Genomic DNA, 20,151 nt, shown 5'->3' with positions numbered 1-20,151 from the left:
GGCGATAAAAGGAGATGGGAAAGGATGGGGGGGTCGGTGATGAAGAAAAAGTGTGATGTCGAGTGACAGAGAGGACTTCTTTCTGTGACATGACAAGTGAGAAATGAAAGGGTGAGTAAGGACACAATGAAGATGGAGGTTCGGGGGACATGTGCACCTATGACATCGATCTGGCCATGACATTTTTTTTTATAAATGTGTGTTTGCTTGGGCCATACAGCAAATTAGACTGCATCAAAGCGGAACAGAGGGCAGCCAACACAAGACAAGGGATGCAGAAACGGGCTCATTCGTCACAGGGATGAGCTTCACATTAAACTACTCAAGGCAGGATGTGTTGCATTTCCAGATGCCAGACAGGGCATACACGGTCCTGTCTGATGGGAGCACCAGTAAACATTGGTGTTGGACAATCAAAAGGTCATTTTATATGAGACAGTTAATAGGTATAATCATGAAGCAGAAAATGTCAGTGAGATTCCAAATAGGGATTAGTTACTGTTCAACATGGACCATGCACACTTGCATGCAGAAGAATTTAAATCTGAAAAAACGGTGTTTGGTGCACTTAAAACAGAGCCACATTAGAGGAGGACAGTACGCACTTCTATTGTGGGACTTTAAATGTTGATACTGCCAGTCATTTTTAGAATTTCTTTAAAGGCCTACTGAAACCCACTACTACCGACCACGCAGTCTGATAGTTTATATATCAATGATGAAATCTTAACATTGCAACACATGCCAATACGGCCGGGTTAACTTATAAAGTGCAATTTTAAATTTCCCGCAAAACTGCCGGTTGAAAACGTCTATGTATGATGACGTATGCGCGTGACGTCAATCGTTGAAACGGAAGTATCCAATACAAAAAGCTCTGTTTTCATCGCAAAATTCCACAGTATTCTGGACATCTGTGTTGGTGAATCTTTTGCAATTTGTTTAATGAACAATAAAGACTGCAAAGAAGAAAGCTGTAGGTGGGATCGGTGTATTAGCGGCTGGCTGCAGCAACACAACCAGGAGGACTTTAAGATGGATAGCAGATGCGCTATCCGACGCTAGCCGCCGACCGCATCGATGATCGGGTGAAGTCCTTCGTCGCTCCGTCGATCGCTGGAACGCAGGTGAGCACGGGTGTTGATGAGCAGATGAAGGCTGGCTGGCGTAGGTGGATAGCTAATGTTTTTAGCATAGCTCTGTGAGGTCCCGTAGCTAAGTTAGCTTCAATGGCCTCGTTAGCAACAGCATTGTTAAGCTTCGCCAGGCTGGAAAGCATTAACCGTGTAGTTACATGTCCATGGTTTAATAGTATTGTTGATTTTCTGTCTATCCTTCCAGTCAGGGGTTTATTTATTTTGTTTCTATCTGCAGTTAAGCCCGATGCTATCACGTTAGCTTCGTAGCTAAAGTGCTTCGCCGATGTATTGTCGTGGAGATAAAAGTCACTGTGAATGTCCATTTCGCGTTCTCGACTCTCATTTTCAAGAGGATATAGTATCCGAGGTGGTTTAAAATACAAATCCGTGATCCACAATAGAAAAAAGGAGAGAGTGTAGAATCCAATGAACCCTTGTACCTAAGTTACGGTCAGAGTGAAAAAAGATACATCCTGCACTGCACTCTAGTCCTTCACTCTCACGTTCCTCATCCACGAATCCTTCATCCTCGCTCAAATCAATGGGGTAATCGTCGCTTTCTCGGTCCGAATCGCTCTCGCTGCTGGTGTAAACAATGGGGAAATGTGAGGAGCCCTTCAACCTGTGACGTCACGCTACTTCCGGTACAGGCAAGGCTTTTTTATCAGCGACCAAAACTTTATCGTCGATGTTCTCTACTAAATTCTTTCAGCAAAAATATGGCAATATCGTGAAATGATCAAGTAGGACACATAGAATGGATCTGCTATCCCCGTTTAAATAAAAAAAATTCATTTCAGTAGGCCTTTAAACCAAATCATGCTAAGTATTTCAAAAGACACTTAAAAATATGTGACAGAATAGGATCTGGTATAGTGGTCTCTCACCTTTTTTGTTCTCCAGATCCTGGGAGGCGATGACAAATCCAAACCCTTCTCCTGGCTTTCTCCTCAACTCAACTTCAAACCCTCTCAGTGGTCGCACTCTTTCGTCTTCTCGCATTTCGAGACCTGAATCGGGTTCTGTAACTCTGCCGGCATCTTCCTCCAGACCTGTATTGATCCAGTCTTTGGGCTCCATGGTCAGAGTGACCGGAATTGACTCCAAGAAACTGGTGCTCTGGATTAGCGAAGAATTTGTCCGGGCTGGGGACGGAGGGGTACTGAATGAAGTACGGGGCATGAGTAAGGAATCAAAGGAATCGATGAGCATGACGTTGTTTTCTAAGCCACCAGGTGGGGGAGGAGGGTGGAGTAGAGGAGGGGGGAGTCTCCGAACGGAGCCGGGAGAAATAGTTGAATGATAGATGCCTGATGATAACAATGAGAAAGATGTGAGATATAAGTCTTATAAAGAACCCTGACTTTAAAGTTTTTACCTCCCCTGAAAACCAACAGGATGACTTCTCCTTGTTTGGTATGCTCCTGAAGAACTGTTTGTACCTGAGAAAAAAATATGCTGTATTAAATAAGGGTCAATCACTTTTAACACATTTTCAATGATGAAAGGGCTTCCATTAGAACTCAGCTTTAGGAGAGCACACATGACATTTGACAGAGGAGATGTGGAATTGCTTTTTAACAAAACACAGTAGATCATACTAGTTTGTTTTGAAGTACAGTGGTACCTCATCTTAAAAGTGCCCCAACTCAAGAGTGTTTTGAGGTAAGAGCTGTCTTTTGGCTCATTTTTATGCTTTAAGTTGAAAGCTAAAATTGTAATTACAGGCATTCCTATCACTAGTTGACATAACTAATGTGACGTCACAATGAACCCCGTAAGATCCAATCAAAACATTGTGTCTTACTCGCTAGCATTATCTTATAGCTAGACATTAACATTTGTTTTTCAACCATGGTAAGGTAAAATTGGATGTGAAAGGACAGTGCTGAGAAGAACTGAATGATATCCATTGAATTGTGTGGAGTGAACTTGGCGAAGCAGTTCGAGTGTATCACTGCTAGTCTGCACAATACTAAGCCTAACGACAGGCAAGAATGTTAAACTATCTAAATGGTGGATGTGTGTGTGTGTGGGGGGGGGGGGGCGTGGCCTGCGGGCCTGCAGTGAAGCGGGGTGTGCCAGGACCAGCTTCGTAGATGGCCCACCTGGGCCTGGTTATCTAATCACCTGTCGCTCTGTTAAAAGGCAGCAGCCGGGAGGAGAGAGTTGTTGGAGTGGGAGTTGGAGCTGAAGGAGAGTCGGAGCGAAAGCGAGAGAAAAGACATTTGCTGAAAAGCCACAAAAAGACTGTATTTGGAAAAATAAAACGTCATTGTGAATCTGACTTTGATTGATTGATTGAGACTTTCATTAGTAGGTTGCACAGTGAAGTACATATTCCGTACAATTGACCACTAAATGGTAACACCCGAATAAGTTTTTCAACTTGTTTAAGTCGGGGTCCACTTAAATTGATTCATGATACAGATATATACGATCATTTATACTATCATCATAATTCAGTCATCACATAAGATAATCACATTGAATTATTTACATTATGTACAATCAGGGGTGTGGAGGGGGCGGGGGGGAGGATATGGACATCAAGTAGTGGACATAGAGAGAGAGAGAGAGAGAGAGAGAGAGAGAGAGAGAGAGAGAGAGAGAGAGAGAGAGAGAGAGAGAGAGAGAGAGAGAGAGAGAGAGATCGATCAGAAGGCATAAGAAAAAGAAAAAGTATCTGCATTTGATTGTTTACATTTGATTATTAGCAATCCGGGGAGGGTGTTAGTGACCTGGACTCTCATGTCAATGGTTGGTGGTCCGAAGAACCCACTGGAGGGCAACCTCCACAATTTGGTGCCCAACCAAGCCGGACCACCGGAGGCGATGGAAGCTGACCCCCTGACGGAGTTGGCGAGCGTGCCAAACAACCAGCAGCTGGAGGTGGTCCGTCAACTAATGGCCCAGCAAGGCTAAATCCTGCAGGCGCTGGCGGACCGGGTGGGAACGGCACGGCCAACATCAGCGGCCGTCGCCGTGCAGCGCATGGGGGAGGGGGAAGACCCCCATGCCTTCATGGACATTTTTGTGGCCACGGCAGAGGCATGCGCGTGGCCGAAAGAAGAGTGGGGAGTGAGACTGTTGCCACTACTGACGGGGGAGGCGCAGAGAGCGGCGCTCAGCCTGCCGGCGGCCTCCTGAGTGTGCTTCCCGGACCTGAGGAGGGCGGTGCTGGACCGGACCGGGTGTACCGCTAAGGACCATCAATGCCGGTTCCGTACGATGCGCCTGGGGACAGAGGACCGCCCGTTCGTGCTGGGTCAACGACTCCAGGAGGCGGCGACGCGCTGGCTGCAGTCGAGGGAGGGAGACGAACGGCTGATGGAGCAGCTCGTTTTGGAGCAATTCGTGGAGGCGATCCCAGCGCGGACAGCAAACTGGGTCCGGTATCACCGGCCCAGGGACCTGACAGCAGCGGTGACCCTCGCCGAGGACCACCTGGAAGTACACCCCGCGGACCGAGAGCGCAACGGGAGAAGGAGGTATCGCCGTCCCCGAACCACTACCTGTGTGACTCTCCCTCTGCTCTTTCTCCGCAGGTCCCGGCTGCTGCTTGTATTACATTTCCTGCGCAGACGGTCCCTCAAACGCCTGGGCAGGCGTGCTGGAGGCGTGGGTGGCCCAGTCACGTACGTCAGGGACCTCCACGGGTGGAGGTGAGGCGGGTGATCCGGGTGGCCGGCCCTCCAGTGCCCTCCCCCGGCCCGGGTGAGACGTACTGTATACCGGTAAGGTTACAAGGGGGTACATACCAGGCAATGGTGGATTTAGGCTGCGAGCAGTCCATGATCCACCAGAACCTGGTTCGACCCGGGGCTTTGAGGCAGGCAACACGGGTGAAAATTAGATGTGTTCATGGGGGTGTGCACGAGTACCCTGTGTTGCCAGTGGAAATTTGGTATGATGGACAATAGCATAGTGTCAAGGTTGCTGTAAGTACGCACCTTACGCACCACGTAATTTTGGGTACAAATTGGCCGGGTTTTAACCGTTTAGTGACACAATGTGTAGGGGTGTGTTAACGAACCGTAGGAAAGGGGAATATCCGCGCAGTTCTCAGTGGCGACGCGGGTTCATCCGACACTGCCGAGGGGGAACCGGCGGGGACTTCACGGGAAGCCCCCCCGGACCCCCACTGGCACCCTACGGAGGATTTTCCCCTCGAGCAGTCCCGAGATGACACTCTGCATGCGGCCTGGGACCAGGTGGCTTCCATCGATGGTCAGCTGGTGCACCCGGGAACAGCACGGGTATTTCCTCGTTTTTCAATCATTAGGGATAGATTATACCGAGTGAGCCATGACACTCAGTCAGGAGAGAAAATCACCCAGTTGTTGGTGCCGAAACGCCACCGGGAAATGGTTTTCCAGGCGGCGCACTTCAATCCCATGGCTGGCCACATGGGGTATGATAAGACACTTAATCGGGTAATGGTCCAATTCTATTGGCCGGGCATCCGGGCAGACATGCGCCGCTGGTGTGCAGCCTGCCCGGACTGCCAGCTGGTCAATCCGGTGGCCACCCCCAAAGCGCCCTTGCGCCCATTGCCCCTCATAGAGGTCCCCTTCGAAAGAATTGGCATGCACCTCATTGGACCATTCCACCCAAGCACACGGGGATACTATTTTGTGCTAGTCCTGGTGGATTACGCAACCTGGTATCCCGAAGCAGTGCCGCTGCGCTCCATCTCTGCAAAGAGTGTGGCGCAAGTGCTGTTTCAGGTCATCTCCCGAGTTGGAATCCCGAAAGAGATTCTGACTGACCAGGGCAAGTCCTTTATGTCACGCACGATAAAGGAACTATACGGATTATTGGGAATTAAAGCGATCCGCACCAGCGTATACCACCCACAAACTGACGGGCTGGTGGAGCGGCTAAATAAGACGCTGAAAACGTAGTAAATTTACGCGCGAGAACAAACCAAATTGGGATAAATGGTTGGAGCCCCTACTGTTTGCAATGCGGGAGGTACCCCAGGCCTCCACTGGATTTGCGCCTTTCAAATTATTATACGGCAGGGGGCCACGCGGGGTTTTGGACATAACTAAAGAAAGCTGGGAGGAGGGTCCAGGCCCCAGCAAAAATACAATTGTGGAGGTTGCCCTCCAGTGGGTTCTTCGGACCACCAAGCATTGACATGAGAGTCCAGGTCAGATTCACAATGACGTTTTATTTTTCCAAGTAGTCTTTTTGTGGCTTTTCAGCAAATGTATTTTCTCTCGCTTTCGCACCGACTCTCCTTCAACTCCAACTCCCACTCTAACAACTCTCTCCTCCCGGCTGCTGCCTTTTAACAGAGTGACAGATGATTAGATAACCAGGCCCAGGTGGGCCATCTACGCACCTGTCGCTGATTTCGAAGCCGGTCCTGGCACCACAGTGGACATTTATCCAAGAAAATTTGGAGAAGCTGCTGAAGGTTTGTTTAACAGAGAAGCAGCTCGAAGGAGATACCGTAGAAGTCCACTCTCCAAGGTAAAAGCTGTGCTTTATTATTACATTACTTCATAAAACTATTGTAGTTGTTAATGGTACATTCTATTGTATTGTTTTATACAATATTTTTTACGTAAATGTTTTTTTTAAAGGCATGTCACATATTAAAATGGTGGTGTTTTTTTGGTGCGGGGGGGCATCAAGCACCAATTAAAAAAATTTCAATTCAATTCAGTAGGAGCCACTGATTAGACATACAAGTGTTTTGAGTTAAGAGCTCTGTCACAAAACCAATTGAGCACATAAGTTGAGGTACTACTGTACAGTATTTACAATAAAGAGTGGTTTGTTATCCTGCTTGCAGTGTTGAAAACGTTACCTGAGCAAAACTAAGACTCTGAACATCAGCTCCATTGATTTTGACAATAGCATCTCCTGGCTGTAAAGTACTGCACTGCTTCCTATCCCAGATTCTCCTCACGACGGTCATCCTGCACCCAGGACCACCAGCCATCACGCTGAACCCCAGGCCCCTGTCTCCTTCACTCTGGGCCAAAGCCACCGGCACCAACTCCCCTCCGCTGAATCCTCTAAGTCCACTACCCACACTCATTGCTCCAGGAGAGGTCATCTTGTTAGGACTGCTGGTGTTGCTATGAAAACCATTGAAGCTGCAGTGGCGAGGGCTGTCAGGTGTTAATGGAGGTCTGAGGTGGGAGGACTCTGGCCTGAAGAGGCGGACGTGAGCACTGCGAGGCCCACCTGGGGAGGATGAGGGCCTCTTGGGTGACTGAGGCAGGGGCAGACGGGACACGGGCAAGGTATAGGTAGATAAGTCACTCTCAGAGGACTTGGATGTACTGTAACGTAAATGATGGGGCTGTGTGGACAGGGAGTTATTGTTGTGATTACGGATCACTGATGCCCTAATGAGAAGGAAGAAGAAAGAACAAGTAATGGGTCAAACATTTTTCAGTTTCAGTTACAGTATTGCCTAAAATGAATGAAAGTGTCTTTCTGCCACTGTGTACTACACCAGGGGTCTCAAACTCAATTTACCTTAGGTCCGTTGAAGGCATAGTAAGTCTGGGAGAGCATTCACTTAAAATCACATTTTACCAGGTGACTGAATGGCCCGTTTGAGATCCCTGAACTGCACTAGGGCCTGATCTACTAAAGGTTTGTGTGCATCAAAACATGTGCAAACTTCACAGCACACGCAAAGCTGATCTACTAAGCTCATGCGCAGATGATTTTGTCTCATAAATGAGCAAAATAGAGAGTGCCATCCATTTAGCGTGTGTGTCTTTATGTATATGCAGAATTTATGATAATTATAGAACGCCAACAATACTAGGAGACGCAAATATAATCATGGACTCTCGCAATATGATTGATCAAGACTAACTGTTATGCAGCCGCTGTTTTGCATCTTTATTTAGCATGTTTGAAATGTGCCTGCAAATTGGCACCGTTACGCATAAATGGTTGTAAGAAAGGCGGCGATGGCGCTGAAAAGACAGCAATGACGAAAGAATCCTCCATCCTACGTCTGCGTCAACATAAATTAAAAATAAACTTATTGTCTATTCAGCAATATGGTTTTATAATTTTAGAGCTGCTAGATTACTTAAGGGGCTGGTTAAAACTAATTGTAATGATTAGTTTTGGCGTCTACTGGCATTTATTTTGCTTTTATTTTTTTCATATAAGAAAAATATCATTATATATCCATCTATCCATTTTGTACCGCTTGTCCCTCTCGGGGTCGCTGGAGCCTATCCCAGCTGCATTCGGGCGGAAGGCGGGGTACACCCTGGACAAGTCACCACCTCATCACAGGGCCAACACAGATAGACAACATTCACACACTAGGGCCGATTTAGTGCTGCCAATCAACCTATCCCCAGGTGCATGTCTTTGGAGGTTAGAGAAAGCCGGTGTACCCGGAAGGAAATCAGTTACGGGGAGAACATGCAAACCCGGGGAGACCTTCTAAATTGTGAAGTACACGCACTAACCCTTGTGCCACCGTGCTGCCTATCATTATATATCCTATATAAAAATTATCTTGCAATATGCTTTTTCATGCATTTTTGCATGCATTTCTGGATCATTCGAGATGCACCATCACAACACCGGCGCCTCTCAGAGCACTCCTTCGGTGTGGCAAAAATAGGTTCCGTCGAGTAGATCGTACTTCTAGAGTATATTGTTCAGAAAATGTGGTGTGTGCTGCATATTCCACAACATAATGAAACAAAATTTGTTGGACCATTGGACATATATGATGTCATAAATGTGGAGGGAAATTAATGTTTCTTTGGGCAATACACACAAGCGTTTTGATCCTTCGATGTCGCCTCTTCCTATCATTGTGAATCAGAATTCACCAAGCGTCGGATTGTTCACTTACTAATAGGGAACGTGAGCTGGGTTTAGACCGTTGTCGGACAGGTTAGTTTTACCCTACTGATGATGTGTTGTTGCAATGAGAAGGGCATGCTACATTTTAGCACTTAGTAATTGTACACACAGTCTTAGGAGATCACCTGCCACACACCCACAAATAGTAAAACTATTTTATTCTATTATTTTGCACACGCTGTTTAGCATGTGGTTATTTGGATTTTAGTAGATCAGGCCCAATGTTGTTTGACTGGAGAATGCAAAGTCAATTGGCCTCCAGAGGCCACTGTTCAATTTTGACTACACACTACGTCCTGAAAAATAAACTACATAACACATGTTTTTATCATTAACGCCAAAATGATATGTTTTGTTATTTGTATCATTTTTCTTCAGTGTTTTAATCTACAGCATATGATGTCGTCATAATCCATGTGATTTAGCCCAAACTATTAGCAAAGTAAGTAATAAGTTGGGCTAAATCACATGGTTTTATCGTCTCAACATCACATATACAAATACTTTTTTCCCCATAAAGGACTAAATAAGATCATTAAACAAACAAAAAGAAGACAATCCTATTTATATACAGTATATAATGTTGACTTCTAAAAGGAAAGAATGTCAGTAGATTATCTTATTGGGTATAGTGTTACCTGTGTGAACCAATTGCAGAGACCACTTCACTGTCACTCTGGCTTGCCAGTGTTGGATCAAGTGACTGCAGTCGGGCCAAACTTTTCAGGGAGCGAGGTGGGCGCGTAAGCGGCGGAGAGGCAGTATTGCTCAAACTGGAGCGTCTGAATGAGGATTGTCTGCTGGCTAATGAAGTGGCATTTCCATTAGCGTCAAGGATCATGCCAGGTTCCATGTAATCGCTGTGGAAGCCGTTAAAGTGATGGGTCTGGGGAGTTGGTGTTAGGCGTCGAGGTATTTGGTGAAGAGACTGAGGCTGGAAGGTGGTAGGCAATAAGATGGGGTCCTCACTGTCTTGTAACCTTTGAGGGGACTGCTTGAGACACCCTTCGTGGTTGTATAGCATGGGGTATCCTCTTCTGACTGCTATTTGTACACTGTGGCCCACTTGTATTGACTTGAGCATTTCCACTACCTCTTTGTGAGACATTCCCAACACACAAATGTCATTGACATATACCAGGATGTCCGCTGTTAAAAGTACAGAGGCACACTGTTAGTATTGGCTTTGGCATTTGCACTCTATAATGATTTTAATGCAATTGGTTAACATGCAACTTCCTGGCTACAGATATAGAAGAGCCTCAATTTATTATCAAGATTGGTTTTAAATGGGCAAAACTTTTGTACAGTAAATCTTGAAAAACCTAATTTGCTGTGTGCATGCAAGTACAGAAACTGCAATGTTTTCAGACCATTAAATTAATGTTAAATACAAACCCCGTTTCCATATGAGTTGGGAAATCGTGTTAGATGTAAATATAAACGGAATACAATGATTTGCAAATCATTTTCAACCCATATTCAGTTGAATATGCTACAAAGACAACATATTTGATGTTCAAACTGATAAACATTTTGTTTTGCAAATAATCATTAACTTTAGAATTTGATGCCAGCAACACGTGACAAAGAAGTTGGGAAAGGTGGCAATAAATACTGATAAAGTTGAGGAATGCTCATCAAACACTTATTTGGAACATCCCACAGGTGAACAGGCAATTGGGAACAGGTGGGTGCCATGATTGGGTATAAAAGTAGATTGCATGAAATACTCAGTCATTCACAAACAAGGATGGGGCGAGGGTCACCACTTTGTCAACAAATGCGTGAGCAAATTGTTGAACAGTTTAAGAAAAACCTTTCTCAACCAGCTATTGCAAGGAATTTAGGAATTTCAGCATCTACGGTCCGTAATATCATCAAAGGGTTCAGATAATCTGGAGAAATCACTGCACGTAAGCAGCTAAGCCCGTGACCTTCGATCCCTCAGGCTGTACTGCATCAACAAGCGACATCAGTGTGTAAAGGATATCACCACATGGGCTCAGGAACACTTCAGAAACCCACTGTCAGTAACTACAGTTGGTCGCTACATCTGTAAGTGCAAGTTAAAACTCTCCTATGCAAGGCGAAAACCGTTTATCAACAACACCCAGGAACGCCGTCGGCTTCGCTGGGCCTGAGCTCATCTAAGATGGACTGATACAAAGTGGATAAGTGTTCTGTGGTCTGACGAGTCCACATTTCAAATTGTTTTTGGAAACTGTGGACGTCGTGTCCTCCGGACCAAAGAGGAAAAGAACCATCCGGATTGTTATAGGCGCAAAGTTGAAAAGCCAGCATCTGTGATGGTATGGGGGTGTATTAGTGCCCAAGACATGGGTAACTTACACATTTGTGAAGGCGCCATTAATGCTGAAAGGTACATATAGGTTTTGGAGCAACGTATGTTGCCATCCAAGCAACGTTACCATGGACGCTCCTGCTTATTTCAGCAAGACAATGCCAAGCCACGTGTTACATCAACGTGGCTTCATATTAAAAGAGTGCGGGTACTAGACTGGCCTGCCTGTAGTCCAGACCTGTCTCCCATTGAAAATGTGTGGCGCATTATGAAGCCTAAAATACCACAACGGAGACCCCCGGACTGTTGAACAACTTAAGCTGTACATCAAGCAAGAATGGGAAATAATTCCACCAGAGAAGCTTCAAAAATGTGTCTCCTCAGTTCCCAAACGTTTACTGAGTGTTGTTAAAAGGAAAGGCCATGTAACACAGTGGTGAACATGCCCTTTCCCAACTACTTTGGCACGTGTTGCAGCCATGAAATTCTAAGTTAATTATTTGCAAAAAAAAAATAAAGTTTATGAGTTTGAACATCAAATATCTTGTCTTTGTAGTGCATTCAATTGAATATGGGTTGAAAAGGATTTGCAAATCATTGTATTCCATTTATGTTTACATCTAACACAATTTCCCAACTCATATGGAAACGGGGTTTGTATGATGTGATTGTAAATGTCTAGGATATTTTGACTGAGAGACTTTTAGAATGTCTGAGCCTTGGCAAGAGTCTGCATGTGTTACATTAAAGTGCTCTTGTTGAATGTACGTAATGCTGAAGTGTGCTCAAGAGTATACTTATTTTGTGGACTAATCCTAATGATTTATCCCTGAAAACCAGCAGCCTAATAACAAATATAAACTAGAACAATCCCTACAAACAGGATACGCTTCACTTCTATTAAGTGGTGATAGCAGCTCGTAGACCTTTTTGTTGGAGTGTTTACATCGGTGAGCTGCATATGCATGTGATATCATAGCCAGATTAGAGTGTGTTACCCTGGGGGATTAATAACTGATTACAATATACTCCATGCAGGAAATCAGGAATTTTCTGTATAATCCCAAAGAGTTTGGACTGAAAAGTAGAGCGATAAAAAATATGTCACTGTCTGCTGTTATGGCACCGATGTGATGGTCTTACATTATACAACATACTTAAATGTATCTGCTTTCTTCTTTAACTTTTATTCATTTAACATTTATGTGAAGCAGCACCCGAGCAATTAACATTTACCAATAAATTATTACTGTATTGTTTTTTTTTTCCTTTTCAAACAACAACCATTAAAAAAAGATTGACTGCCAAAAGAAGAGCTTACAAAAGGGTATTAATTTGACATTATTTATTATTGTTTTTTATTTACAAATAATATATATTATTATTATTGATATTGTTTATAATTGTTATTATTATCATTATTTTATGTTTAATTCATTTATCAATTTATCATTTATACTTTTACACATATTTTAAAAGGCTTTAAATTATTTTTTTGATGCCGTTACTTTTAGTTATTCTCCAGTGTGAACATCTCAGAGATGGCTCTTTTCCTTAATCCTCAGTGCCATGTCATGTTTTGTTATTGTCAACAGTAGTGTGTGTGCGTGCATGCATGTATGTTTTTTTTCTGTTCTTTTTCTTTTTTTTTTACTGCTGTGAAGCACTTTGTTTTACCACTTGCCTGCATTTTAAAAGCATATATAAATAGAGTTATATTGATTGTTGGTGAATTTTGTGGTGTTGTAAATAGCACTATAAGGCAGTTATTAAATATGATGCAGTACAGCAGTGGTTCTCAAACTTTTTTTTGTCATCCCCCACTTTGGACAAGGGGGAGTTTTCAAGCCCCACCTGCCCCCATCGCCCCAACAGAACGCTAATGCCAAGCTTAACATTTTCAAGTTTATTGAACATCAAGTAACATCAAGTTGTATACATTCAAACTCAATAACATAAAATAACATCAAGTTCAATAATAAATAAAATAACTGTGCAGCTGTGGTATAACTTGCATCAAGATCAATAATAAATAAAATAACTTGCATCAAGTTCAATAATAAATAAAACAAAAGTGTTATAACTTGCGTCATGGTCAATAATAAATCAAAAAAGTGTTATAACTTGCATCAAGTTCAATAATAAATCAAATAAAAGTGTTATAACTTGCATCAAGTTCAATAATAAATCAAATAAACGTGTTATAACTTGCATCAAGTTCAATAATAAATCAAATAACTTGCATCAAGTTCAATAATAAATAAAATAAAAGTGCCACTTTGCTATCTTTGCACACAAAAAAGGAGGAGCTATGCATTTGGCAAGACAGGGCAAGTGAACATGAGTTTTACAGTACTCCAGCATTAGTGGCTGCAATGAGCCTGTTTTGCACTGCACAGCTTTTCAAATGGGGGTTGCAGGCTTGACACTGTCACTCTTAAGTCATGCTCAATGTTCAGCTGAGACCTGTACTTCGTTTTGAGTGAAGCAACAGCTGAAAAGCCTATCTCACACAGATAAGATGTGGCAAAGGGGAGAAGAATGGACACAGCTCCGCTTAGCCCCGCCCCCATTAGTTACTGTTGCTATGTCTGTCAAACTTTCGCTCCTACCTAGAAATCTAAAGCCTACAGGAAAAATAAGTAATTTACATTTATTTATATAGCGGATTTCACAGACAGAATCACAAAGTGATTTAAAGTGTGTATAGAAAATGAAAGCAAAGTAAAAAAAAAATCTAAGAATATAATAAAATTTAAAAAATGTAAAGTGAAAGTCCTCCCGTTCCTCGCGCCCCACCTGTCATGTCTCTATTCCCCACCAGTGGGGCACGCCCCACACTTTGAGAAACACTGCAGTACAGTAATTCACACAGTTATAGCAAATGAAACGACTGTCGCGTGCATTGTCACCTGTCTTGAGTGCTGAGGGTCCACTTGAAGTCACACTGTAGACCTGCAGGAACTCTCTTGGCTTGCTGCCTCCAACAATATTAAAACCAAAGCCTCTGGAGCCCTTGATCAAATGTGTGCGCACAAGAAAACCCCGAAGATCCTCAGGGTGCTCGGTGAACCCTGACAAAAAATATACAGCAACAGAAAAAGGAACATAAGATAGTGTGGACATTCCCCTCTGAGGAAAGTCATAAAAGTGTCCAAAGTGGCATGAGTGAAAAGATTACAGCCAGGCTAGATTTGGAGCAAAAGAGCAGTGAAACTGTTTGTTGTGTGTGGGTTTGTACGATTTAATGGTCGCTGACAGGTTTTAGGAGTGAGAGGGGAGATAAAGTGAAAATATGGCAGATGGTCCTTCCCCAAAATACTTTACCACTATATTAAGTTGACATGCACACAAACTGAAAGCTAAATCAATAGCAGACTACTTCACATGTAATTATACTTACAGTACCATCTGTAATGTATTATTGTATTGTTTTGTGAATATTTATTTCGGACATGTTGAAAAAAAGGAGAAGAAAAGAAAGAAACCCAAAACAAAACAATAACAAGTAATAAAATAATAGTGATATTTTGAACATGATTACAGTTACATGTGTACAGTTTCACATTCTAACATGCACGAAAAGGAGTAAGAAAGAAGGAGAGCTTATTTTAATGCTACCCCTTTTTTGTCTGGAGATAATTTCTTACACAATTGTTCACTTCATTTTTCGATCTTAAACACAACAATAAATGAATAGATTCATAATTATCAATACAGCTCACATGAATAGGTCGTTAACTTACCGTATGGTTCACATAATTTACTGAAGAGGTGATAGATTATGTGTCACTCATTGATTAGGTTCAAGATTTTTAACAGTATTCCCCTTCCTTGTAAACATGACTTTCAGTTTGAACAATTTCTTAAACTGAATCATATCAGCACATTGTTTGTCTTCTTTGCTTAATCCATTACATAATTGCATTACACATACTGATAGTCTTGTACATTCATACATATAGTTTAACTTTCAATATTCTGTAAGTTTATATTTCTCCTCTTTTGTTGAGAATTGTTGTACATTTTGGGTAGCAGGTTATAATGTGCTTCATTCATAATTTTAGCTGTTTGCAAAAGCACTAAGTCTTTGAATTTCAATATTTTTGATTTATTAAATAAAGGGTTTGAGTGTTTTCGAAAACAAACATTATGTATTATTCTAACACAGTTTATGAATGAAATGTACTTCTGTAGTTATTTCCCCATATTTCTACACGAAAAAATAGATATCGTAACACTAGCAAACAGTAGAGAATATGGAGTGAATTTTGGTGCAGAACATATTTAGCTTTGTTCATTATTCAAATATTTATTGTCACTGAAGTGTCTGTAAATTGTAGTGTGTACATTTTTTCTTATAAGATTGTGAGCTTGGTCAGAGAATTTGTTAGGGGACTATTCCATTAAGGGAAGACGTCCTTAGATAGGTCCAGATGTCAATCACAGTTCATCCAGAGAGTGCCTGCTCTTGCCCTAGGGCATTGGGGATCTTAAAGGTACGCAGGGTTTGGATTTTAGGAGGGAGTATACACACATTAGCAACATCTGACAGGAGGCCCCACCCATAGATCAGGGGTCAGAGGTCACTCGACTCAAGGGATCAAAGTGACCACACATAGATGTTTTACAAACTGGGCTTTGTCCACACTGGCTGGCTCCAAGACCACAACAACAAATAGTAAGAGGCTGCCTGTAAGGTGAATAAGGAGAGGGAGAAATATTTTCATTTGGCTAACATCTCCGCCAGATTTGCTTCTACACCTGTAATTGTGCAGGCTTGCCTTATCAAATAAAAGCATTTATTCAACGATCAGGTCTGCACGAGCATGACAAGACCAGGAATACACATCATCACCTTGTGTTGTATATTTATATGAGATTTCCAGTTCATTTGATAATTTATTATTATACCCCAAAAATGTATTTATTTTACTCACATTTTTGGGTTTAATAACAATGTTTAAACATTGATATTTATCTATTTTTTTGTTTTTGTTTTATAGTCTGATAATAACTTTTGAGTACACATTTGACAGTACATTGCTTTCAAATGAAGGGAACTGTAGCACCGCTTGCTGGCTGCAAAAAAGTAATGCAGCCTACCGAGGTCTCTCATTTATGGGCTGTAGTACAGTTAAAGTTAAAGTACCAATGATTTTCACACACACTAGGTGGGGTGAGACTATCCTCTGCATTTGACCCATCACCCTCATCCCCTGGGAGGTGAGGGGAGCAGTGAGCAGCAGCGGTGGCCGCGCCCGGGAATAATTTTTGGTGATTTAACCCCCAATTCCAACCCTTGATGCTGAGTGCCAAGCAGGGAGGTGTACCATCTTTATAGTCTTTGGTATGACTCGGCCGGGGTTTGAACTCACGACCTACCAATCTCAGGTGAGTAATCAGCTATGTCAGTCACTTACAACAAACCAGAGCACGTATTTCTTCTTTTTGCAGCAAATCATGTGATCAACTCATGAAATACCACTGCCAGTCACATGACATACATGTGTCGAGCCCGCCGGCCTCGGCTCACAAGCATGGCGTTGTGCCAGTGGTGCCGAGCTTTAGGCCTTAATCACTTACTCGTCTCAGTTCAGCCAAAAGCTCATTCCATCTCATTTGACTTCAACCAGCTGGATGTGGCTGTTATTTCCGTACTTTATAAATATGTAGCATCATTTTGGGCCCGTTCAGCCGTTTCACATGCCACCCATGTCCCGATAATGACAACATGCAAAAGGAGGATGAGGGAAGAAAGAAACAAAGAGGCTCACATTCATTTTTGTAGATAGACTCTCTGCTTGGAGCTCGAGGACTCTGCCAGCTGGTTCTCTTGTGGCTTTTGGAGACAAAAGCAAATCAAAAGAAAAGGGGCATACAAAGACACTGGTATGTGTAGGAGATAAGCATATGGAAAGAGTACAATTTTGCAAGCAAAAAATTTAAGATAAATATTTACTGTATGAATGCACATTAAAGTTAAAGTTAAAGTACCAATGATTGTCACACACACACACTAGGTGTGGTGAAATTATCCTCTGCATTTGACCCATCACCCTTGATCACCCCCTGGGAGGTGAGGGGAGCAGTGAGCAGCAGCGGTGGCCGCGCCCGGGAATAATTTTTGGTGATTTAACCCCCAATTCCAACCCTTGATGCTGAGTGTCAAACAGGGAGGTAATTTTGCAGCCAAACCTCGAGAAATGTAACACAAAACATAATTTGGGAAAAAAAATACGCCTTTGTTATGTGATGTAGGAGAATAATTCAACTCAGCAAGCATCTGAAAGACTGACTACCCATGTGTGTTGCTTTGTCTCTGACCTTTTATGTGAAGACGGCTGAAAATGTGATGATGACCATAGAACATTTGGCAAAATATAGCCTCTAATGTTAGCTATCATTGAATGAATATTTCCTCATAACAACAATATGACTGCAAATTATGGGTGTAACGATTGATCAATATAGTGATAGATCGATTTATATTCCTAAGATCGAAGGAAATCAATCTGTTGTCCTTCCTGGCGATATGATTTAAAATGGAATTCATCTATTTTATCGATACTAGAAAAGAAAACATTGGCTTTAAGAACAGCAAACTTTGTATAAAGTTGTTTTAGCACTTTTGAAATAATTGCAGATTGTAAACTTTATGCTAAAATATCCAAGTTGGCGTTCTCCTGAGGGGGGCGTCGTGGAGTTGTCCAAGTGAATTTTTACTTATTTTCCTGCATTCTTGTGCAGAGCTCAAAGGACATACTCTGAAAAACGTTATTATTATTGGGCGACCTTGATAAAGCTGAGAGAGCACAGTCATTTCTAACTTTTCGACCCAGCTAAGCTGAAGTCCTTCTCTGAGCTAGCATGCTATGTTAACCAGACGCTCGGACCGCGGCAACAAACGACAACAAGATTTTTTTTAAAAGTGCGGTGGAACACTATGGAGCATGGTTAGCAAAGGAAGGCTAACTCTTCCGGTTATACTACTGGCAAATGTTCATCTTAAACTTCAGCAGCAAGACTTGGGGAAGAGGAACAGCTGCCCTCGTTAAAAAAGCAAGGCCCACTGACAGTAAGGTCATTTCAAACTGCAAAGTATTATTGTGAGTGTCATTATAGTATTATTTTTAAATATGTTTTTAAACCTATTGAGTGTTAAATTTCTAAATTATTCCATAGGTGAACTCCTTTATAAGATCTTAGTTTTACATTTTTCCGTACCTTTGCTTTTGTATACACACAAATCCCGATATATCTACTAAATTTTTTTTAATGGATTCATTGTATTTTTCTGTTTCTTCCTGAGAATTCAAATCCAAACACTCACTCTTGGTAGCGACACTCTCCTGGATCACTAAACGCCTGCTCCCAGTGGTCCGGCAGCATCCCTCTACCTCTGGCTCCGCCCATATTGCAGACCATCCCATTTTCAAGGACACTCGATGCCCTCCGCCGACTTGGTGAGCATTGTCTCCCTGAACGGAAGATGTTTTGAAAATGAGAAGAAAGGTGACATGTCATTAAACAGATGCAGCCTATGCTGTAAAAGGACAGTAATGACCTGATGCTGGCATTTCTGCACTGGGTTAAAAGACCTGAGGTCAGCGTTTCTGCTGATTTCGTCCTCCCTCTCAGGAGACAGAGTGTGACTGAGCATGTGTAGCACACACTGAAGAATAGCAAGCATTTTTTGGGAGGGGCCTAATTGTCCTTGATGTCCTTCAGCCGTGCGCTTCAAGGTGGATCTGAGTGATGTTGGATGCAGGTCAACACCAACCCACTCCACTATCCTGCACAGCATTACTCAAGAAGATGACTCAGCAGAAGCCGAAAGGGATGACTCTTTCGAAATACACAAATGCAGCGTTTAGGACAGTGTTTTTCAATCTTTTTTGAGCTAAGGCACATTTTTTTAATAAAGGAAATACGGAGGCACACCACCAACAGAAAAAAGTTAAAAAATGAAACTCCCCCAGGTTGTTGTGCCTTATTTTGAGTTCATGGTTGTTTTCCTGTGTGTAGTGCTTTAGTTCCTGTCTTGCGCTGTTATTTTGGTGACCCTTTCCTCCTGTTGTGTTGGTATTTTCCTGTAGTAGCTTCACGCCTTCCTTTGAGTGCTATTGCCTGACCTGTTTTGTGTTAGCAATCAAGACTATTTAAGTTGTGCGTACGCTATCCTTCTTTGTGGGGACATTGTTGATTGTCATGTCATGTACTATGTGGACGCCATCTCTGCTCCACACGCTGTAAGTCTTTGCTGTCGTCCAGCATTCTGTTTGTGTTTACTTTGTAGCAAGTTCATTTTTACTTTTGTTTTGCATAGCCATCCCTATGTTTCAGTGCCTTTTCTTTTCCCTTTTGTTCACTTTTGGTTTAATCATTACATACTATTTTACCTGCACGCCGTCTCACGCTGTGCTCTGCATATTGGGATCACGGCAAACCATCCTCTACGCATTTCGACTTCTGCAAAGCAATGAACTACCTGCTGCCACCTACTGATATGGAGTATTACATGGTTAACCTGCCAAGCTCTATACAGCAAAGACACTAGACAACGGCACATTTTTTGCAGATTATAATTATTGATTTGCAAAAAATATTTTTTGGACCAATTCGGTGAAGTTGCAAAATTTCCTGCGGCACACCAGACAATATCTCACGACACACTAGTTTGCCGGGGCACAGTGGTTGAAAACACTGGTTTAGAACATTCTATCCTAAAACTTTCATTCAGGCCAACCAAATGATCACACATTATTTCATAATTGTGCAACTCCCGGTTATCATGGCTATACAGTGGTTATTAATTTATCTCAAAGGGTCTGT

The 20,151-nt window shown here is 42.6% G+C and overlaps 1 protein-coding gene across 2 annotated transcripts in view; it reads right to left on the bottom strand.

Moving 5' to 3' along the window:
- The window catches only part of LOC133653777 (membrane-associated guanylate kinase, WW and PDZ domain-containing protein 3), a 103,951-nt gene that overhangs the window by 15,506 nt on the left and 68,294 nt on the right, over positions 1-20,151 (bottom strand). Inside the window, exons 1-8 of one of the 2 annotated variants that reach the window (XM_062053453.1) lie at positions 18,884-18,971; positions 18,650-18,797; positions 17,094-17,158; positions 14,229-14,390; positions 9,650-10,160; positions 6,964-7,510; positions 2,518-2,581; positions 2,027-2,449 (exon numbers count right to left, since the gene is read on the bottom strand). In XM_062053453.1, the coding sequence (XP_061909437.1) occupies positions 2,027-2,449; positions 2,518-2,581; positions 6,964-7,510; positions 9,650-10,160; positions 14,229-14,390; positions 17,094-17,158; positions 18,650-18,797; positions 18,884-18,896 (1,933 nt within the window). In that variant the 5' untranslated portion in view covers positions 18,897-18,971. Of the gene's footprint in view, positions 1-2,026; positions 2,450-2,517; positions 2,582-6,963; positions 7,511-9,649; positions 10,161-14,228; positions 14,391-17,093; positions 17,159-18,649; positions 18,798-18,883; positions 18,972-20,151 lie in introns of those variants that run through there. The other variant, XM_062053454.1, reaches the window with a different exon arrangement.

This window comes from Entelurus aequoreus, linkage group LG07, assembly GCF_033978785.1.
Source record: "Entelurus aequoreus isolate RoL-2023_Sb linkage group LG07, RoL_Eaeq_v1.1, whole genome shotgun sequence".
Lineage (NCBI taxonomy): Eukaryota > Metazoa > Chordata > Actinopteri > Syngnathiformes > Syngnathidae > Entelurus > Entelurus aequoreus.
The sequence above is the reverse complement of the archived record's forward strand: the minus strand, read 5'-3'. Positions and strand labels throughout refer to the sequence as shown.